The sequence below is a fragment of the Mauremys reevesii genome, linkage group 18, assembly GCF_016161935.1.
Source record: "Mauremys reevesii isolate NIE-2019 linkage group 18, ASM1616193v1, whole genome shotgun sequence".
NCBI lineage: Eukaryota > Metazoa > Chordata > Testudines > Geoemydidae > Mauremys > Mauremys reevesii.
Genome location: NC_052640.1, coordinates 17229570 through 17248054, shown reverse-complemented (window position 1 = coordinate 17248054; position 18485 = coordinate 17229570). Strand labels below are relative to the sequence as shown.

Here is an 18485-nt window from a genome sequence, read left to right as displayed (position 1 = left end):
GGGACAGTCTATTACTTTGTGTTTGTACGTTGTCAAGAACAATGAGGCCCTGATTTTGGTTTGGGTCTCTGGCTGTTACCATAATAGCAATAATAAAAATACTCATTACTGTGAGTACTCATAATACTAAGCACTACATTCAGTAGTAAGAATTTACCTGACTGGACCCTTGAACTGTATCCTTTGTCTCATATGATTGTGTAGCTAGAAAACAACATGCAAGAATGTTACCACAGAGGCAGTGGAGGGACCACTAATTAACTAGGTGCTCCAGGACTGATGGTGCTGGTGCAGGAGAGAGATGAAAGCTGAAAGACTAAACAGTGGAGCATAAAGGGAAAAATTGTGAAATGGACAAGGAGGACTGGATCAATGAACCTTCTGAAGCCTCCTTTGGGTTGGGGAACACTGAAAAAAGCTTGCTTTGATCCTAGCAGCAAAAAAGAATCTACATGTTACCATTGGGTCAGGAGAAGAGAGGCCTGACTGCTGAAATCTGAAAGGCCCCAGCAATTATTTGTAGTGTGTAGCAGCTAGAGGCTTAGTCGGGAACCAGGCCCCATTGTGCCGGGTGCTGTACACAGACAGTGCCCGCCAGACCTTGCAGTTTAACAGATCAGGCTCTAGGTTTATAAAAATGTCTTTCTGGGTCAGTCATAGGAGGCGTATGATCCAGGCCTTAGTTTACCATTATCAGTACATTTTTGTTTAAAATGCTCACAAAGACTTTTGCTTCGTCAACCTAGTGCCTATGTTAGGGGGTTTTCCTATTGCTTTTACTATTGCTGACACCGTTTGTTTCATACTGAGTGGCATTCCAGTGCTTTGGCAGAACTTTCATTGGATTTGCATTCAGTAATGAGGACACTAGTCTCTATTTGCTGTTTCTAAAATCATTAGCGAAATTAACAATTTGCAGCTAGTTCCTAGTGACAGTTAATGTGGCTGACCAAGGGAGAGGTGGTGGTGGATGAATTTTTCCTTATGAACCAAGTTGCAGATCCTTAGCTGGTGTAAACTGCCATCTAAGGGAGCTTCCCAGCCTTTTTGCATATGTGGCTATGGAGTTACACTGTTATCTGCTAGGCTACTGGGTTCAGCACTGTGGCTCTTCATTTCTGCAGATATCCATGGACCACTTCTGTGGATAGCAGCATGGATGTGGATACAAATTTTGTATTCGCGCAGGGCTGACAGTAAGAGTGGGTGGGCAGCTGGGAGGAACCACGGCACAGATCCTCCACCTGCCCTGGGAGAGGGGCTTGGAGGGCAGGGACACTGGGCGGGGGGCTGCTTGGGCCCCACACCCAGGGCAGGTGGAGGGTCCCCTGTGGCTCCCCACAGCTGCCCAGCTGGCTCTTACCGTGGCCAGGCTGTGGCAGGGGGGTGGGGGGAGAAGGGCCAGGGGCTGCTAGGGTACCCAGCCCAGGACAGGTGGAGGGTCCACCACAGCTCCCCATAGCTGCCAGTGCATCTCTTCCCGACCCAGCTTCAGCCAGGGAGGGGGGCAGCTCGGAGCTGCAGCCCGGCCATAGTAAGAGCCAGGTGGGCAGCCACGGCAGACCCTCCACCCGCCCTGCGTGGGGGCTGGAGCAGCCCCCGGGCAGCTCCACAGGTCTCCTCCTTCCCCCGTAGCCAGCCCAACATGGAGCCCAACAGGGGAGCCATGGCAAATCCTCCACCTACCTGCGGGGCGGGGGGGAGGCTGAGAGCAGCCCCCAGCAGTGTCCCTGCCCGGCCAAGGGCAGGTGAAGGGTCTGCAACTCCACGCGGGCTCCCTATGCAGTTCTCCCCAATTGGACTCTGGCGTTCCGCAGATAATTTTTGAGGATCGCGGATTGGATGCGAATACACCTTTGTGCATCCACGCAGGGCTCTAGACATCAGCTTTGTGCATCCACGCAGGGCTCTAGACATCAGCTTTGTCCTAGAGGCAAGACTTTGAATTTTTGGGGTGGGGAGAAGGGGGCCATTCAATCCCAGCTTCTTCAAACACTGCCTTGCTAATCAACTAGCTCCCAATGCCTGAAACGTTCAGCTTTTCCCTCTCCCTAGCAGCCCTACGGAGAATGGGGCAGGGTTCCACACTCCACATGTAAGAGGCAGGGAAACGGGCAGAACAGATAGGCAGACTAAGAGACACAATGTGCCTGGTCTCCACCCCCCCCCCATGGATGCGCTGGTAAGGAGGGCACCCCCCAGGCAGAAAGCATTAATGGGTTTGGGAAAAAATGTGCAGGTAATTCTGCATTTTTCTCAGTAAAAGGTATTACAATCCCAAGGGGAGATCTAAAAGCCTGGGTCATGCCATACTGGGTAGAAATGGTGAATTTCACGTGAATCAGAACTCTGCGGGTCTGTCTACACTGCGATAAAAAACCCACCGCACCAAGTTCCAGAGCCTGGGTCAGCTGACCCAAGCTTTCAGGGCTCAGACTGTGGGACTAAAAATAGCAGTGTAGATGTTCAGGCCCAGGCTGGAGCACCTTTCCTCCTTGAGAGAGCTCAGAGCCCGGGGTCAAGCCTGAGCCCAAACGTCTACACTGCAATTTTACAGCCCAGCAGTCCAAACCCAAGTCAGCTGACCCGGGCTAGCCACGGCTGTGCCATGGGTCTTTTATTGCAGTGTAGCCAGACCCCAATGGCTCGACAGCTGGTTGCAGAGGGTTAAATATTCCAACTGAACTTCAAAAGATGATATTTAAAGGGATTTTGCTGACTCTCCCCTTATCTGCCTAACCGAATAAATGAATGCCTGAAAGAAACAAGGATACAGAATAGGCACTGCTTGTGCAATACAGCCTTCATTATATATAGGTTCATTGACTCAAACTTTAAGGCTTGAATGGATTAGATCTTTATTAGTAAATGATGGTAAACATCGATTTCACCGAACACACAAACCCATGAAAAAAATATTTCCTTTGATGATCTAAATTTACAGACAGGCAAAGAAAGAAAAACTGTGCTTAAGAACTTATCTTGATTTACTTTACGTATTTTGATGTGTGATGTTCACAACTGTGTGTTTTAATGGTTATAAAGGTTTAACTCTGAATCTCAATGTCTACTGTCATAAAATAATTATTATTGTCTGACCACTCCATAATTTCCCGCAACTGTGAACATTTAAATCAATAATGGGAAAAAATGCTTAAAAATGAACACTGATATCAGCCAAAATTATAACAATATAAAAATGTGGCTCCCCCCCCCGTTCTACTACACAAATCCTGTGCATAAATTGCATCACTTGCAAAGGAACAAACTCATTGAACCTATATATGGAAAATCTCACAAGAATGCCAGGATAGGTTGCAACCCTCCAACAGAGGGAGATTGGATATTAAATTAATACTCTACTTATTTCACCCACCAGGGTAAAATCTGTTTCAAGAATAAATCCCTGAAACTCTGTACAGGAATCTTTGTACAACAGTTACATTACAATAAAAAAACAAATGCCACAAATTCAGACCAACATCCTGTCTTACCCTTTAATGTCATAAGTACACTATACAAATGCAACTGATCATTCCGCATTCAATATCGGTTATGCTAAATTTAGAAGGTGGCAGAGCAGTGGAAGTGGTGAAGGTGAAAATAGGTTTAATGTTTTCCACCCAGACTGGCCCTTAAAGGTATCTCTTACTTAAATTATAGGGTGTTATTCATGATTTGTCCTGAATTGACCTAGTCAGCTTCTGTGACACCCATGAAAACAGATCTGTTCAAAGGATACCCTATAACAGAAATGAAGGTGCCTTCTAGTCATTGTACAAATTTATATTAGGACAACTGAGATAACTGAAAAATTCTCTCTATATTTCCAACACACACATGAAGATGCTCATTTCTCAGGGTAACTACCTATTTACCTCAGCAAAAAGAAAAAAGTCAACAACAGTTTGTTTTATTTTCCGTGGAGAATGATAAATACTATGTTGCATTTGAGTATAGAAAACAGACAGGAATGTTTAGGTTTGCTTCAGTTACCATAGTATAACATCAGAAATGCACCCGTACCTCCTTCAAGATGGACATTTCTATTTTCTTGAAAACTAGACTGACTCTGGCACTGGACATTTCTACATCTCTGAGAGCTCTAGGTTTTATTTAAAAATCCACCTTTTTTGGGTTGGTTCTAAATGGCATCCTAAATTCAGTCATCTTTGCATGACACTTTGTAGTACCCAACTCAGTCAAAACTTTTGCTGTAACCAAAATTAATCACCATGAGCCAAATCATTACTACATGAACCAAAGTGAAGCACATAGACTGGGGTAGGCAACCTATGGCAAAGGCAGCTGATTTTCAGTGGCACTCACACTGCCCGGGTCCTGGCCAGCAGTCCGGGGGGCTCTGTATTTTAATTTAATTTTAAATGAAGCTTCTTAAACATTTTCAAAACCTTATTTACTTTACATACAACAATAGTTTAGTTATATATTATAGACTTGTAGAAAGAGACCCTCTAAAACATTAAAATGTATTACTGGCACGTGAAACCTTCAATGAGAGTGACTAAATGAAGACTCGGCACAGCACTTCTGAAAGGTTGCCGACCCCTGACATAGACCAAGATTTGCTAATTTACATATGCCAACCTACCAGATAAGCAGATTTCATTTAGCAAGCCTCAAACTACCAGCTTCACTGCTACATTATTTAGTGCTGTCCCTAAAAGAAAACCCCATAAGCTTCAAAAACCCTAAGAACTGGGCTTCCAAATATCACATGCAAGTCCTCTGTTTAAAAACAAAACCAAACCAGCAAGTTAATTTATTTCTCTTTTCTAATATGACTTAGCACCTTCACTGGCATTCACACATCTTTGTGTACTGTATAGTTTTCTCACTTTTGTTTTGCTGAATTATATGAATTAAACCTCATGCAGTGCTGTGGATGGCACAGGTCCAAAATGATACAGTTTGCTGCTCAGAAGACAATGCTGGAATGTGTCTGGAATTTGTAATGAGAAACAAAAACACATACCAGGATGAAACATTTTTATTTGGGGAAAATAATTTTACCCTCAAGTTCATGTTTATAAAAACAAAGTGCACCTATTTTTATATATCTGTGCTGTGCGTGCATGTTAGATAGCTCAGGTGTGTTTGTGTACAGGCGTATATATTAGATGGTTCTCGTGTGGGTGTGTCTGCTGACACTGAGTAGACTTTTGAGGCTGTTAACACGAGTGAGACCGAAACAACTCAACCCATCCAAGGACTTAATCTAGAAGCCCAGACAGTGAAGCCCTGATGGTGCTGTAGCCCCTGACCTATACAAACTGCCAGTGGAGTGACAGATGCTAATTCACTGGACCCACTTCTCTGGTTTCCTCTGCCCCCAGGCCTGCTGCATGCGCACCTGTAGTGCACAATGGTTTGGGCCCCCTACATAGATTCACTACATCCTGCTCCCTTCCTCACTCCTGCAAAAATGTCTCTGTTCCTGGAGCCCTCCCAAGCTGAAATGGGGCAGGATTTGCTGCTTAGAAACTTGGCCGTGAAGAGCTTTGTTCCTTAATGGGCTTTGATTTCAACTATAGATGATGTGATTAGTTACAGAACGGTAACAAACAGGATACATTATTATACAGCAATATACCCTAATGTTTAGATAGAGTGGCACAGTTCAGGGCAACTGCACCTGTACTCCCCCTCTGTGATCCACCAAGGGCACCCACTCGCACTCCCAGCAGTTCCCTCTCTTGGGCAGAGACATGCATCTCTCTCCCTCCAGACTGGGGCAGAGGTGTTTCATGTTGCCCGGTTTCCTGCCTACCCTGAGTCCCCCAGCAAATCAGACTGCCTAAGCAGGCCGGCTTTGCCTTTCTTCTCAGAGACTATACACAGTTTTAAGGTCCCACACAGCTTTGCCTAAGCAAGCACATTCATTCTTAAAGTGAACGTATTCCATAGAAAACATTAAGACAACAAAAGAAACTACACGCATGCTAATAAGCTTACCAGAGATCACCCCAACTCCAGTGTGGTCTCTGGTAGGAATCAACCCTGCAAACCTGATCCGCCCCGGCTCTGCCGATAAAACCCGCCTGGCCCCATGCAGAGCTTCTCCGGACGCCGCTGAGCCCCGAGCAAGATGCAGCCGGCCGAGGAGACTCCACGCCCAGCCATGATCCCCATCCGGGGAGACCCGATGATCAAATACTTCGCTGAGAACCTGGGGGGAGGTGGAGGGATTCCAGGCACAGCTGGGTGATCTCCTGATCTCCACCTACCCCAAATCCGGTGAGTGCCTCCAGCCTGCCCCATAGCCCCTCCGGGCAGGGCCGGGGCAAGGATATTTTGTGCCCTGGGCGAAACTTCCCCCTTGCGCCACCTCCCCTTGAGCATCGTTTATAATAAACTTTCACAAATGAAAAAACAAACAAAAAAAAAAAAACCAACCCCTGATCAGAGGGTTTTGCTGTGGTCACAGGTTCGTAACAGTTGTTTGTTCAGAACAAGCACCATGAAGCTGTGAGCCACTCCTTTATACAGTCTAGATCTTTGATCTGCAGACCACGAATAGGTCATCAGCCAGGCAATGATCCCCTACTCCTTAGGGAGGAGCTTCAAAAGGCTGGGTCTTTGCATAACTAGGGGTGGTAATTTGCATTCTCCTCCCCCAAGTATTTCCTAGGAACTTCACTTAACTTTGTCTGTCACGTTGTTTAAAATAATCCTTTGCAGTTCACAACACTCCCCAAGGCCAACATTGGCCATGTCTCCCCGCAAGAGCAGTGACACATAACCCCACCATAACACATAAACTTTGCATTTATAATGCAATGGACTCCAAATATACTTACACTTAATTCAGTAAGGTCTGTCCAGGGTATCCCAAGACATTGCCATAGCTATCACACAACAGCCTATCGCTCTGAAATAATACAATTACTTCTGATTGCTCCAGCCCAGGATTTTAGCAAACTGCCCTCTGCAGAAGAAAAGATACTATAATACAGCATGGCACTTACACTCAGAGATGGGAAATGTGATTGGGGAAAAAACAGAGGAGCAAGTCTACCAAGGCCCTGATCATATTTCCTTTGTCGGGAGCGCTCAGTGTGCATCCAAACACATGGTCTGACCTTCAGTAAGCAAGGTCAAGGTCTCCGATGCTGTCCTGTCCATGAATTCTGAAATCAAGTATGAGCTTGGGGGGAGGGATAGCTCAGTGGTGGGAGCATTGGCCTGCTAAACCCAGGGTTGTGAGTTCAATCCTTGAGGGGGCCACTTAGGGATCTGGGGCAAAAAACTGGTCCTGCTAGTGAAGGCAGGGAGCTGGACTTGATGACCTTTCAAGGTCCCTTCCAGTTCTAGGAGATTGGTATATCTCCAATTATTACCTTTTATTACCTTTAGCTGAAGAAACCTCCAAACTCAGAGGCAGAACCATCATAACGATTCAAAGGTTGCTGGCTCCTGACTAGCTGCTCACAAAACACTGCAACTTGACCCATGCATAAAAATTATCAGTACAGATTGCACAGTGAGCCTAAGCTGTTCTTCTGGAAGTAACGTCACTGCTGCTCATGCAATTCTGTGAATGCAAGAAGAGGGAGGCATCTTTGCATGCCAGCTAGGGAGAGTTTCTCAAATGCGGCCTGGGCTTTTCTTGCAGCCACAGACTCCTGGGCTGTGATTGGGGAGACAGGGGGTGTTGGCAAAGCAGCAGCTCCTCCTCTGGGGCTGCCTGAAGGGGTTGGTCCCTAGCCCCTTCTGGAGCCACAAACACTATAGGAGCAGGCAACCAGTGTGATTTCCCCACTTCCCCAGGGGTGTTGTGGCTCAGGCTTCAGGCTTCCGCCCTGGGGTGGTGAGCAGAAGGCTCTGGTCATGAGGCGCTGGGCTCTGTCCCCCAGCCGCAGGGTTTTGGGCGCCATCCCTGGACTCACCCCCTGCCATCACCTCGACCCCCGCTGCCTCCTCCAGATCCCCATTGGCCCTGGCCCCCCGCCTCCTTACCCACCTCCTCAGCCAGGGCATAATTTGTCCCCCAACATGCCAGGGCTGAGTAAGTCTGCTGTGAAAAGTGATATTAACAAATATACAAATATCACTTTCCACAGTGGCAGACTTACTAACTAGCAACCTAAAAAAAAAAAAATAAATAAAAAAAATAAAAACATGCAAAGCATCTTATTTTTGTTTCTATTCTGTTTAGGTCCAGTAAAGAGTAGAGATAACTGTACGTTATTGTTATTATTGAGTCTGCAAAAAACCCTATATAAATAAATGACAATGATATGGACATGTATATATGTGCATATTTATTTGTTTTTCCTAAAGTTAATTAAGTATTTTAGGAAAAATTCTCAGAGCAGCCACCAGCAAGAGTTGGCGGCCGCCTGCTGAGGCCACCAAAAATGATGTTGCGAGAACCTCTGAGCTAGGGTAATGATATAAAAAGGGCCTCAGAGGAATGTCCCCAGGCAGTGGGCCTTCCTAAAATGCTTCTCACCCAGAGGAAAACTCCTGCCCAACACTTGGCAGAGATGGTAAATACCAAATGGTTTTCACCAATTTGGGTTTTTCAATTAAATGCTCACCAAGCAGTTAGAAGTCAGCAAAAGCCATTAGCTAATTTTCAAGTTAATTACAGCTTTTTTAATGTCAGGCCGTTCATTGCCAGTTATCACTGGAGAGGGTAATTACTGAATTAATCTAGGCAACTCCACTGCGGCAGGAAATCCACACAGCCCATAATACTCCTTCATTTGAAGGCACTGTCTCCTCGTCACCTCTCTTTATTTGTGCTCCCTTTCCATACCCAGCTTACGTGCTCCTTTAGCTAACAGGCCTTCGTGACATTTATTGTCACTACCGTTGCTGGTGAGTGAGAAACACTGTCACTACAGGATTCCCCAGCAGTCTGACAACCCTAACATTCTCCCTTGACTTCAAAGACGCCACATTGCGCAAAGTCACATGTACCATCCCTTCAGATCCTCACTGCTCTGGGCCAAAGTATTTTACAAAACATCCTCACAGTCTAAAGCAGTGGTGGGCTTCCCGCAGCTCCCACTGGCCAGGAACAGCAAACCATGGCCACTGGGAGCTGTGGAGGGCCGTGCCTGTGGACGGTCAACGTTAGCAAAACGTCTTGTGGCCTGCAATCAGATTACCCCGATTGGCTGCATGCGGCCCGCAGGTTGCTCACCACTAAAGCCTCAAGCTCTTAATACCTGCTACTAGGCACGGCTTTGATTTCCAACCTGTAGTAACGTGAATTAAACCAGTTTCTGAAGAGAAGAGAAAGTAACTTCCCAATGTTACTTTCCTCCTTTGCTAGTAGAATAATGCTTTTTTCCTTTTCCTGTTCTTCTTAGGAGTGCGATAAGCTTACTTAGAAATTCTTACAACAATTACGTATATGAGGCAAAATTCTATCCTTAAGTACATACATGCAACCCTACTGGCAAAACCGGAAGTTGCATGAAGTAGGGAACAGCTGAGTGCAAAATTTGGCTCTCAGCATATAGTGATGTTCTTATATTGTCCAAAAGAAATAACCCTCAAATTCATGTTGAAGCCAGAAATCTAAATAGTACGATCTGATTTAGAATCCACAAAAAAAAGGGACAATTCAGATTTCAGGGACAATACTTGAGTTACAACAGAAGTTAACTTTGCAGCGAAGACAAGCTCTTAGGTACAGGCAGTGCAGTTACTATAGGAATATGTTCACTCACAGCTTTTAATATTAGAACTTGCGTAGGTGAGATAGAATGTTGGCCAGGGCACTGAAGTTATCCACTTTTCTTTCACAAAGTGATATGGGAGCTTTAACTTCTACCTGGAGGAGCCACTAGCAAGGCAAATGGGACACCTTGGCAGAAGGAGGGTAATTCAGAGAGTGCAGCTATTGCAGTGTCAGTATTGGGAACATAAACAGTCAGAAATTACTATTGTGCTAAGTACCAACAATATATGTTTGGCTCTTCAGAACACACAAAATGAAACCAATCCCTGCCTGAAAACTTACAATGGGATACACTGGGAAGCCCAGTGAAAAATAATATCTCATAGATACTAAACAGCTCTACTGTATAACATCTAATCACACTGAGTACTACATACATTTATTTTAAGCAGTTCTTCAAATTGAGTAAAAATCAAGAGTCAATAAAAGAAGTTGCAATGGAAAGAAAAAAAAGAAAAAGCATAGGATTCTAAGGAACTATCAACGAAATAGTCTGATAAAACTGTACGTATCTACCACCACCACGACATGTTCATTATAACAGCTTTACATAATTTAGCACCATCTATTATTAGTGCCTGCTCCTGCAGCGATGGAAACAGCTACGTACTATACCTTCTTTACAGATCTGCATTATATTCCTTGGCCTTTGCAATATTTCGGGGTTGAGTGGAGTAGAACCATGGGAACACCATTCCACTCACAACAGGGAATGGTCCTTGGAGTTCCCCCACATTGATACTCACTGGGTTGATATTTTACCATTGTACCCAGCGGCGGCTCCATGCACCAGCGCTCCAAGCGCATGCCTGGGGTGGCAAGCCGCGGGGGGCGCCCTGCCAGTCCCTGAGAGGGTGGCAGTCAGGCTGCCTTCGGCGACTTGCCTGCGGAAGGTCTGCCGATCCCGCGGATTCAGTGGCAGGTACGCTGAAGCTGCGGGACTGGCGGACCCTCCACAGGCATGCTGCCGAAGGCAGCCTGCTTGTCGTGTGTGGGGCAGCAAAAAAGCTAGAGCCACCCCTGATTGTACCACAACAGTAATTGTTGCACTTAAGGGCAACTGCACCTGTATTCTCCCTTGGAACTCCCTCGAGGGCACTCTCCCTAGGCTCCCAGCTCCTCAGCCATCACCTCTCTTGGGTAGATACCTACGTCTCTCTCCTTCGTGACTGGGGTTTTTCCAGGAAGCACAATTCCCTGCCTTCCAAGACAGTGTGTGTACTTTGGTCTCTTCCTAGAGGTTATGCACAGTGTAATGGCTCAAAATTATAAGTTAGCACACAGCTCTTCATAAACAAGCACATTTATTCTTATGGTGAAAGTATTAAAAAACGTTAAAACAATAAAAGAACCTACACACATGCTAATAAGCTTACCAGAGATCACTCCAGCTCCAACTTTGGGCTCTGGTAAGTGTCAGTCCTTGAAAATCCACAATTGGGTTTTCCCCATAGTTACAAGTTCATAACTGTCGCAGATTCAGAACCAGAATAACCATGCAATCTTTCCTTCATACCACTTCCGTCTTTGACCTTGGCCTCATGTAACAGGTGACAAGCAGACAAAGGTCCACTCCTTTGGGCATAGCTTCGAAAGGCTGGGTTTTTGCATAACCGGAGGTGGGGAATTTGCAGCCAGGAAAAACTCGCCCTACATAGTTCCCAGGAAAACCACTTAACACTTTTTGTTCCCAAAGTCCATTCTTGTCTGGCACATTGTTCTCTAAAGACCTTGAAACCCCAGGTCTCACATCTGTCACATCTCCTCCCTTGAGAGGTTACAAACAATCCCAACCCACAATGATAGATAAATCATTCACTTAATACAATGGATCCCAAAGATACTTAAACTTAATTCTAGAAGGTCTCCCAAGGATGTTACAGGAAATTGCTGTATCTGTCACAGTAATGACACGCGGGTGCAAAATAAAAGGCGCTCAGAAGAGCTGGCCCTATGCAATAGCTCAGTGTTCTATGCCGCCGCACAGGAAGCACCGGGTCATGACTGACCAATTGGCTGGCAGTACCTGAAGTGATGAAGGCAGAGTGTTGAACAGGTAATAATCTCCTGTGTCACAGTGGTGAGTGTGTAAGTATTTTTAAAAAGATAGAGAGCGTGCTGACTGTTCCGTTCTGGACCATTCCTGGAGGCCCATTAACAGAAAAATCTCACAATAATTGGGTTACTGCTGCTGCCGCTGATGATGAAAGAGTGGACGGGGAGAAAAATGATGGCAAAGGGAATGCCTGACTAGTGGTGGTGCTGGAATACCCACTACCTACTCAGGGCCACGAGGAGTGTGCTCTGTCACAAAATAAGTGAAAGGAGAAAAGAGACGTGAACAAAATTAGACATTAAAAGGCTATTTCCAGGTGTCAGACCCAGAGAAATGTGCGGGAAATCAGCTAATGAGCATGGAAAGAAAGAGGAATACTTGTCAATTGAGGACCGCAGAGATGAGGCCAGAATTTTGGATTTTGCTTCAAATCAAAGTCAAAAGTTACCAGACTCATCTCCACGCCTTGAACGTACACAGTACATGCTATATGCATAATGTAGTTCTATTCCTTCTCTTACCTTCCAAAAATTGTGTGCTTCTTGTCCAGGTATGTGCAGGAGCGAAAAGTGATAAAACTGAAGGGAGACACAAACATGACACTCAGAATATGACCCTCAAGATTTAACAGTATTTTAAAAGCTAACTATGTTTAAAAAAATGTACATGGCAACCCACTATGATGACACTTTAACCATCTCCTTTCTGTGGGGAGTACAATGAATGACTCTTATCATATTTTACTTTTTTGCGGACTGTATCTGACAACAGTCAGTTCTTTACCCCTCATTTTTTTATACTTTTATTCCAGTTTCTCACACACTGCCCTATTTACCATTTTAACGAGTAACTTACACAAACGCCTTTGACTACGCTGAATATCCCTTTCTGTGAACGTGTAGATTTTAAGAACGCCAATGTAGGTTAGCAAAGCGTTATGGCTCCTGAATTACATTACATTTATACGGATCAGGATTCTGCATCTGGCAAAGACCTTTAACACAGTGTTCCACTACGTCAGTACCAATTTTCAAAATAGATTTAATTTTCACCGTTTACGATATTTATTTTTTACAGTTAAAGTGAAGGTAGATTGGCCTATTTATAATCCACCTCTCTGATTGGCTCACTAATGCCATGTTCAGGTTGCAAACACAGCAGAAGAATATTTAAATTAAACAGTCTTTCATTGAAATAATAAAACTCAGAAAACTTTTGTTGCTATTATGTTTTGTTTAAAGTTTTGCAAAACTTAAATGTGAGGTCTAAGATATCTTTGCAAAGTAAGCTCAACCACTCAAACATTTCTGAATAGCTTAACATTTCTTTGGAAGCTCCGACCGCAATTGTATATAATGCAGAGGTTCCAACAGCGTGGTCTTGGACACGGATGGTCCCTGGAGAGTTGGCTAGCACATAGTGCTGGCTCTCCTCCTTGTTTCCATCTGTTATATAGCATTATAGACAACTACAAATAAAACATTTTCCTAATAGCACTTTTCCATGTACCCAAGTGCTGTAGTTGCCACAGGGAAATTGTGCGATTGTAAATGGGAGAGGATGCCATCTGCCAGGTAATCTCTCTATTAAGATGTAGTTAACCCCAAGAAAAGGTTTAGAAATCCCTGGGTTAATGCATGAGTCTCTCCAGGGGTGCACATTAAATTTAATCTTCTTTATGCATCCTCTGTATCATCTTATTCTCAGTTGTATAATAATTAGACCAGCAGAAGTCAATCAGATAACCGTATACCAAAAATACCTGAGAGCTTACATGGGCCCTATAAAATATTGAAAGCTAATAATTCATGAGGACAGCCAAAACAAAACAAACAGGAAATTAATCTAATTCCTGAGGATTCCTGAGGTGAAGTCTGAGTTTTACTCAAGTCCTTGTCAGTACCAGGTGCTTATAAAAATGATCTATTGTAACTTTGTACGCTGAACCTACCTACCTACCTACTTTGTTCTACATCAGTGTGACTATCACCTGTATAGGTGAGCCATTCATACAGCTTCTAAGTTAGCAACAGTTCTCAGAAAATTCTAAACCTTGTCTATGAAATCTTATAAAAGCAAAGAGCAGGAGAGTCTCAAGGACTTCATGCTGTAAAAGGAAGTTCATGTAAATTTACAGTAACAAGGAAAAATATAGGCACAGATGAAAGTACATGTTGTGACACAATAGCAGTAAATCACACAGAGTATGAACAGTAGCTCTTCCGAGTTGTTCCAAATTATTTCCTATAATCTGTTTCCTGGGTACTTGAAATATCTTATTTAAAGAAACCGCCACTATACACTAGTTGACTTAGCATCAGTGATCTAGCAATAATGCTCAGCTTCAAGATAGGCTCTAAGGGCTTGATCCTACAAGGTGCTCAGCACTTTGGTCCCAGTGCAGCAAACTACTTAAGCAAGTACTTAACTTTAAGCATGTGAGTAATCTTATTAAAGACAACGGAACTATTACTCATGTACTTAAAGTTAATCACATGCCTAAGTGAAGGTACTATAGTGCTCAGCACCTTGCCGGACTGAGCCATAAGAGAATGTCTTTTAAAAAGTTCCATAGTAGGAACAACTTCTTTTCTCTGAAGAGCCAGAGAAAATGAACAAAAACTACTAATTATATGAAACAGGGAACTCTACTGATGATACCAAAAACACAAGGGAACTACAGATCTTCATGACATGCTTCAAGTAGCTCTGATCTTAGTGTTTAAAATGGGTCTTACACTTTGGTGGTATCAATACAAAGTACTTGGGAGAGCATTTCATTCAGGTGTATCATAAGTAGTTCATAGAATTCCATTTATTTTCTTAACTCTATAAGACAACCCCTTATAGAATAGCAAGCGACCACTTACAATTGTGATTTGTTGCTGTTGGGTCCTGAATTGGCCATGCTAAGAATACCACGTCCAGTGTGGGACAGATTTGGCTTAAACTCATCTTTAAAAGGTTTTCCCCAATAGGACTCTCCTCCTAAAAACAAAAACAAAACAAACAACCCTGATGTTTGCTTTTCATTAGATTCCCATTACCCTTGAAATCGCTCCCAGCACTCATACTTATTTGGTAGTGCTGCCATTGTGCTCAGGTTTATGGGGCTCCTGACTCCTTTGTATACATTTTCATTCCCTTTCCCACTCCCACTCTGACGCCTGAGTGTCCCCATGAAATCAAATTTTGGAATTATCAACACAGCACACTGCCTCCCTACTACTCTCATCAAGTGTGACTGATAAGATTGTTTATTGGCTGCATTATATATTCTGTGCACCAAGAGTTCTCAGGGATTTAATATTTTACTGCTGGCCCATCAAACCACAACCTTCTTTGTGCGATATTAAATCCTGAAAGGTGTTTTTCCTGACAAAAATAAAGGCAACGAGCAGAAAATTACCAGTTTAATTGCACTCTGGATACTCTGTTGCTGCTGTGAGTTTTGGAAATTATTTACTACTGTATTAAATACACTTCTATAGGATCAATAAAGTATATGGCATAGAGCCCAATACTGAACTAAAAACTCAGCAGTTCAACTCCTAACTAAGCAATCTGGCTCAGTGTAAGGGGATATACTTCATCCAAATTGACACAGAAATTTAGACATTCTGGACCAGATCCTTGGCTGCTGTAAACAGATGTAGCTCCACTGAAGTCAAGGGAACTGTGTAGATTTGCATCAGCTGGGGATCTGGCCATCTAAGACTTATTTCTTTTCAATAGCAGCAGATAGAAAAAGGGTCTGCGAGACTGCAGCTCTCTCTGCCGGGCTGTCATTTCTACATTATTTATGACAGATCTGACATTTTCACTTTCATCCCGGATCACTCCTAATACGAAAAAAAATGCTGAGATGAGTCATTTCCATAGTTTTACAGTCAACTCCATAATCTTGTTTGACAAACCGTGAAGAATATTTCACCTTAGCACAGGATTAGAAAGCATGCAAACACAAAAATATCAGAATAGGGAAGCAGGCTGGCTCATCTGCAGAACAGGCTTGAGAACTCTCTGGAGTAACCATATCGCTAGCAAAGCAGCAGTTCACTAACGGATCTGCAATACTCAGTGGCTATTTGCACATGTACACAGGAAAGAAATTTTATGATACAATTGGACAGAAGAGCAGAGAGAGTACCCACTGAGGAGGAGGGAAATAGGCTGCTATCTAAAGCCCAGTAAAGAAAATTGCAAATATGTATCAAGAAAGAGACACTGGGGAAACCTATTCATATTGACTTCACAATATTGTCTAATAATCAAGCATTGCAGGTAGACAGCTGTAAATGCAGATGCATGTGGCTCTAAACAAATGTGAAATCTCAGGAGAAGCTGAACCTCTTAAGGACCCAATTAATCTTGTTCAAAAGACCTGTTAATAAAGTTGAATATTGCCAGCTCTGCAATTTGACAAGAGGAGGCAAAGAGAGACTCTTCTAACACCATGGGGAGTTCCTGTAATCAGAAGTAAAGAGTTACTGATTACATCCTTGATATTTGGCTACTGAATGTTTTAAGGTTAGCTACACCTCAGTGTGAGTTTGTCTGGCAATCTCTCACTGTGTTATATGAGGTAACAGCTTTTCCTCATGCTCAACAGTGGTCAGCCTTGATACATTGAAGAGAATTCCTTTGAGAAACAATTACTCTAGATAGGTTTCAGAGTAGCAGCCATATTAGTCTGTATCCGCAAAAAGAACAGGAATACTTGTGGCACCTTAGAGACTAACATTTATTTCAGCATGAGCTTTTGTGAGCTACAGCTCACTTCTTCGGATGCATAGAATGGAACACACAGACATGAGATATTTATACATACAGAGAACATGAAAAGGTGGAAGTATGCATACCAACAGGAAGAGTCTAATCAATTGAGATGAGCTATCATCAGGAGGAGAAAAAAAAACTTTTGAAGTGATAATTAAGATGACCCATAGAAGGTGTGAGGAGAACTTAACATAGGGAAATAGATTCTATTAGTGTAATGACCCAACCATTCCCAGTCTCTGTTTAGGCCTGAGTTAATTGTATCTAATTTGCATATTAATTCGAGTTCAGCAGTCTCTCTTTGGAGTCTGTTTTTGAAAAGTTTTTTTGTTGCAAAACTGCCACCTTCAAGTCTGTCACTGAGTGATTAGAGAGGTTGACGTGTTCTCCCACTGGTTTTTGAATGTTATGATTCCTGATGTCAGATTTGTGTCCATTAATTCTTTTGCGTAGAGACTGTGCGGTTTGGCCAATGTACATGGCAGAGTAAATCAGATGTAGTCAACTTAATAATTGCAACATATCCTGCTTAGAAGCCAGTACTGTACTTTGCTAGTAATTCTCCTTTTCCATTCCATGCTCTATTTTGGGACGGAGATGTGCAGAAGGAAGGAACGGTGAGAATGGTTTGGCAGCTGAAATATAACGAGGTATAGACAATCCGTAAGTGTGTATAGTGTTTACCTCGTGTTTTTGAAAAATGGGAGTAATCTTTTCTAAAAGGAGTTGTATACTTATATATTGTACTTGCCTGTCATTAAGGATGTCTGAGGCGGGGTGGGGGAACACTATAGAAAGAATGGATACAAGCAGGATACCTCAAGGGGGTACTGTGAGGCTAATTGCTCATGCTCTCCCAGCCAGTCATTCCACAGCAAGGGCTAGTGGCTGCTTATGTGTATGTTGAAGCAGTTGGAATGAGTCAGAAGAAGCTGGAGAGAGGCTGTGTATTAAGCTACAAGCAGACAGTTTTGGCTGGTGGGTCTGTTTGTGTCCCTGGAAGAGACAACTGGGCAGAGGTGCTGGGCCCAAGATTTCCACCAAAGGGGGTTACATTTGTGCCATTCGTTACCATCCCTGCCTCAGAAAACAGTGCTACTGTATTTGTAAATAAACAAATTACATGAAGAAAATAGTCTGTCTCCGGATCATCAGTTTCTGATCCAAACACGAACCAGACCTGCAAGGCCCTGAAAATCCACAACTGCTGGCAAAAGCACAATACACTGTCAGTATGCCCTGGCTACTGCTAGCTTGTTGGGCTAAGGAGATAAGTCTCCCCGCTCATCATAATCGTCCCATCTTTCCTTGATGCTGCTTCTTTGATTGGCCAACTAAACTTGCAGTCCCCAGGTCTGATTCTGTAACACTGTTGTCAAGCTGGCATAACTCACTCCACTGCCTTACAACAGCATCAAACTGGTGTAAACGGAGTCAGGAAGCAAGTCCTCCATTTTTATGCTCCACCCAAATTGGATCCATTTGTACAGAAGTAACAAGTTTTATTTCAATTTCCCTTAGGAAACTACATTTCACTTCAAAGAGTCTCTTTGAAGAAACTCCTAATTAACTGCCAAACACATGTATATTGGCCCACATCTCAAAACAGAGGGGCAGCTGTTGCCTAGACATTTTCAGAAACATGTATCCAAATGGATCCCACTGGGACAGAGCATATAAGCGGAGCGGCCAGTTCCTGACTGTTGCACCATTCTGACGCGGTCGTATGGCATTGGAGTTACACCACTGTCAAGCTGGTGTCACAGAGTGGAGAATAAAGCCTGAGGACTTACTGACCAGAGGAGCAACTCAAAGGAAAGAGGAAAATTGTACATGACAGATTGTTCTCCCTGGCCCAACAAGCACACAGTATGACCAGCATGCTGACAGGAGCAATGAGCCATGATCTTTATGTTTCATGATATTTATTCT

The 18485-nt window shown here is 43.6% G+C and overlaps 1 protein-coding gene across 1 annotated transcript in view; it reads right to left on the bottom strand.

Moving 5' to 3' along the window:
- The window catches only part of PPIL2 (peptidylprolyl isomerase like 2), a 122998-nt gene that overhangs the window by 8838 nt on the left and 95675 nt on the right, over nucleotides 1–18485 (bottom strand). Inside the window, exons 15-16 of the mRNA XM_039504387.1 lie at nucleotides 14645–14762; nucleotides 12296–12352 (exon numbers count right to left, since the gene is read on the bottom strand). Of these exons, the coding sequence (XP_039360321.1) occupies nucleotides 12296–12352; nucleotides 14645–14762 (175 nt within the window). The remainder of the gene's footprint in view (nucleotides 1–12295; nucleotides 12353–14644; nucleotides 14763–18485) is intronic.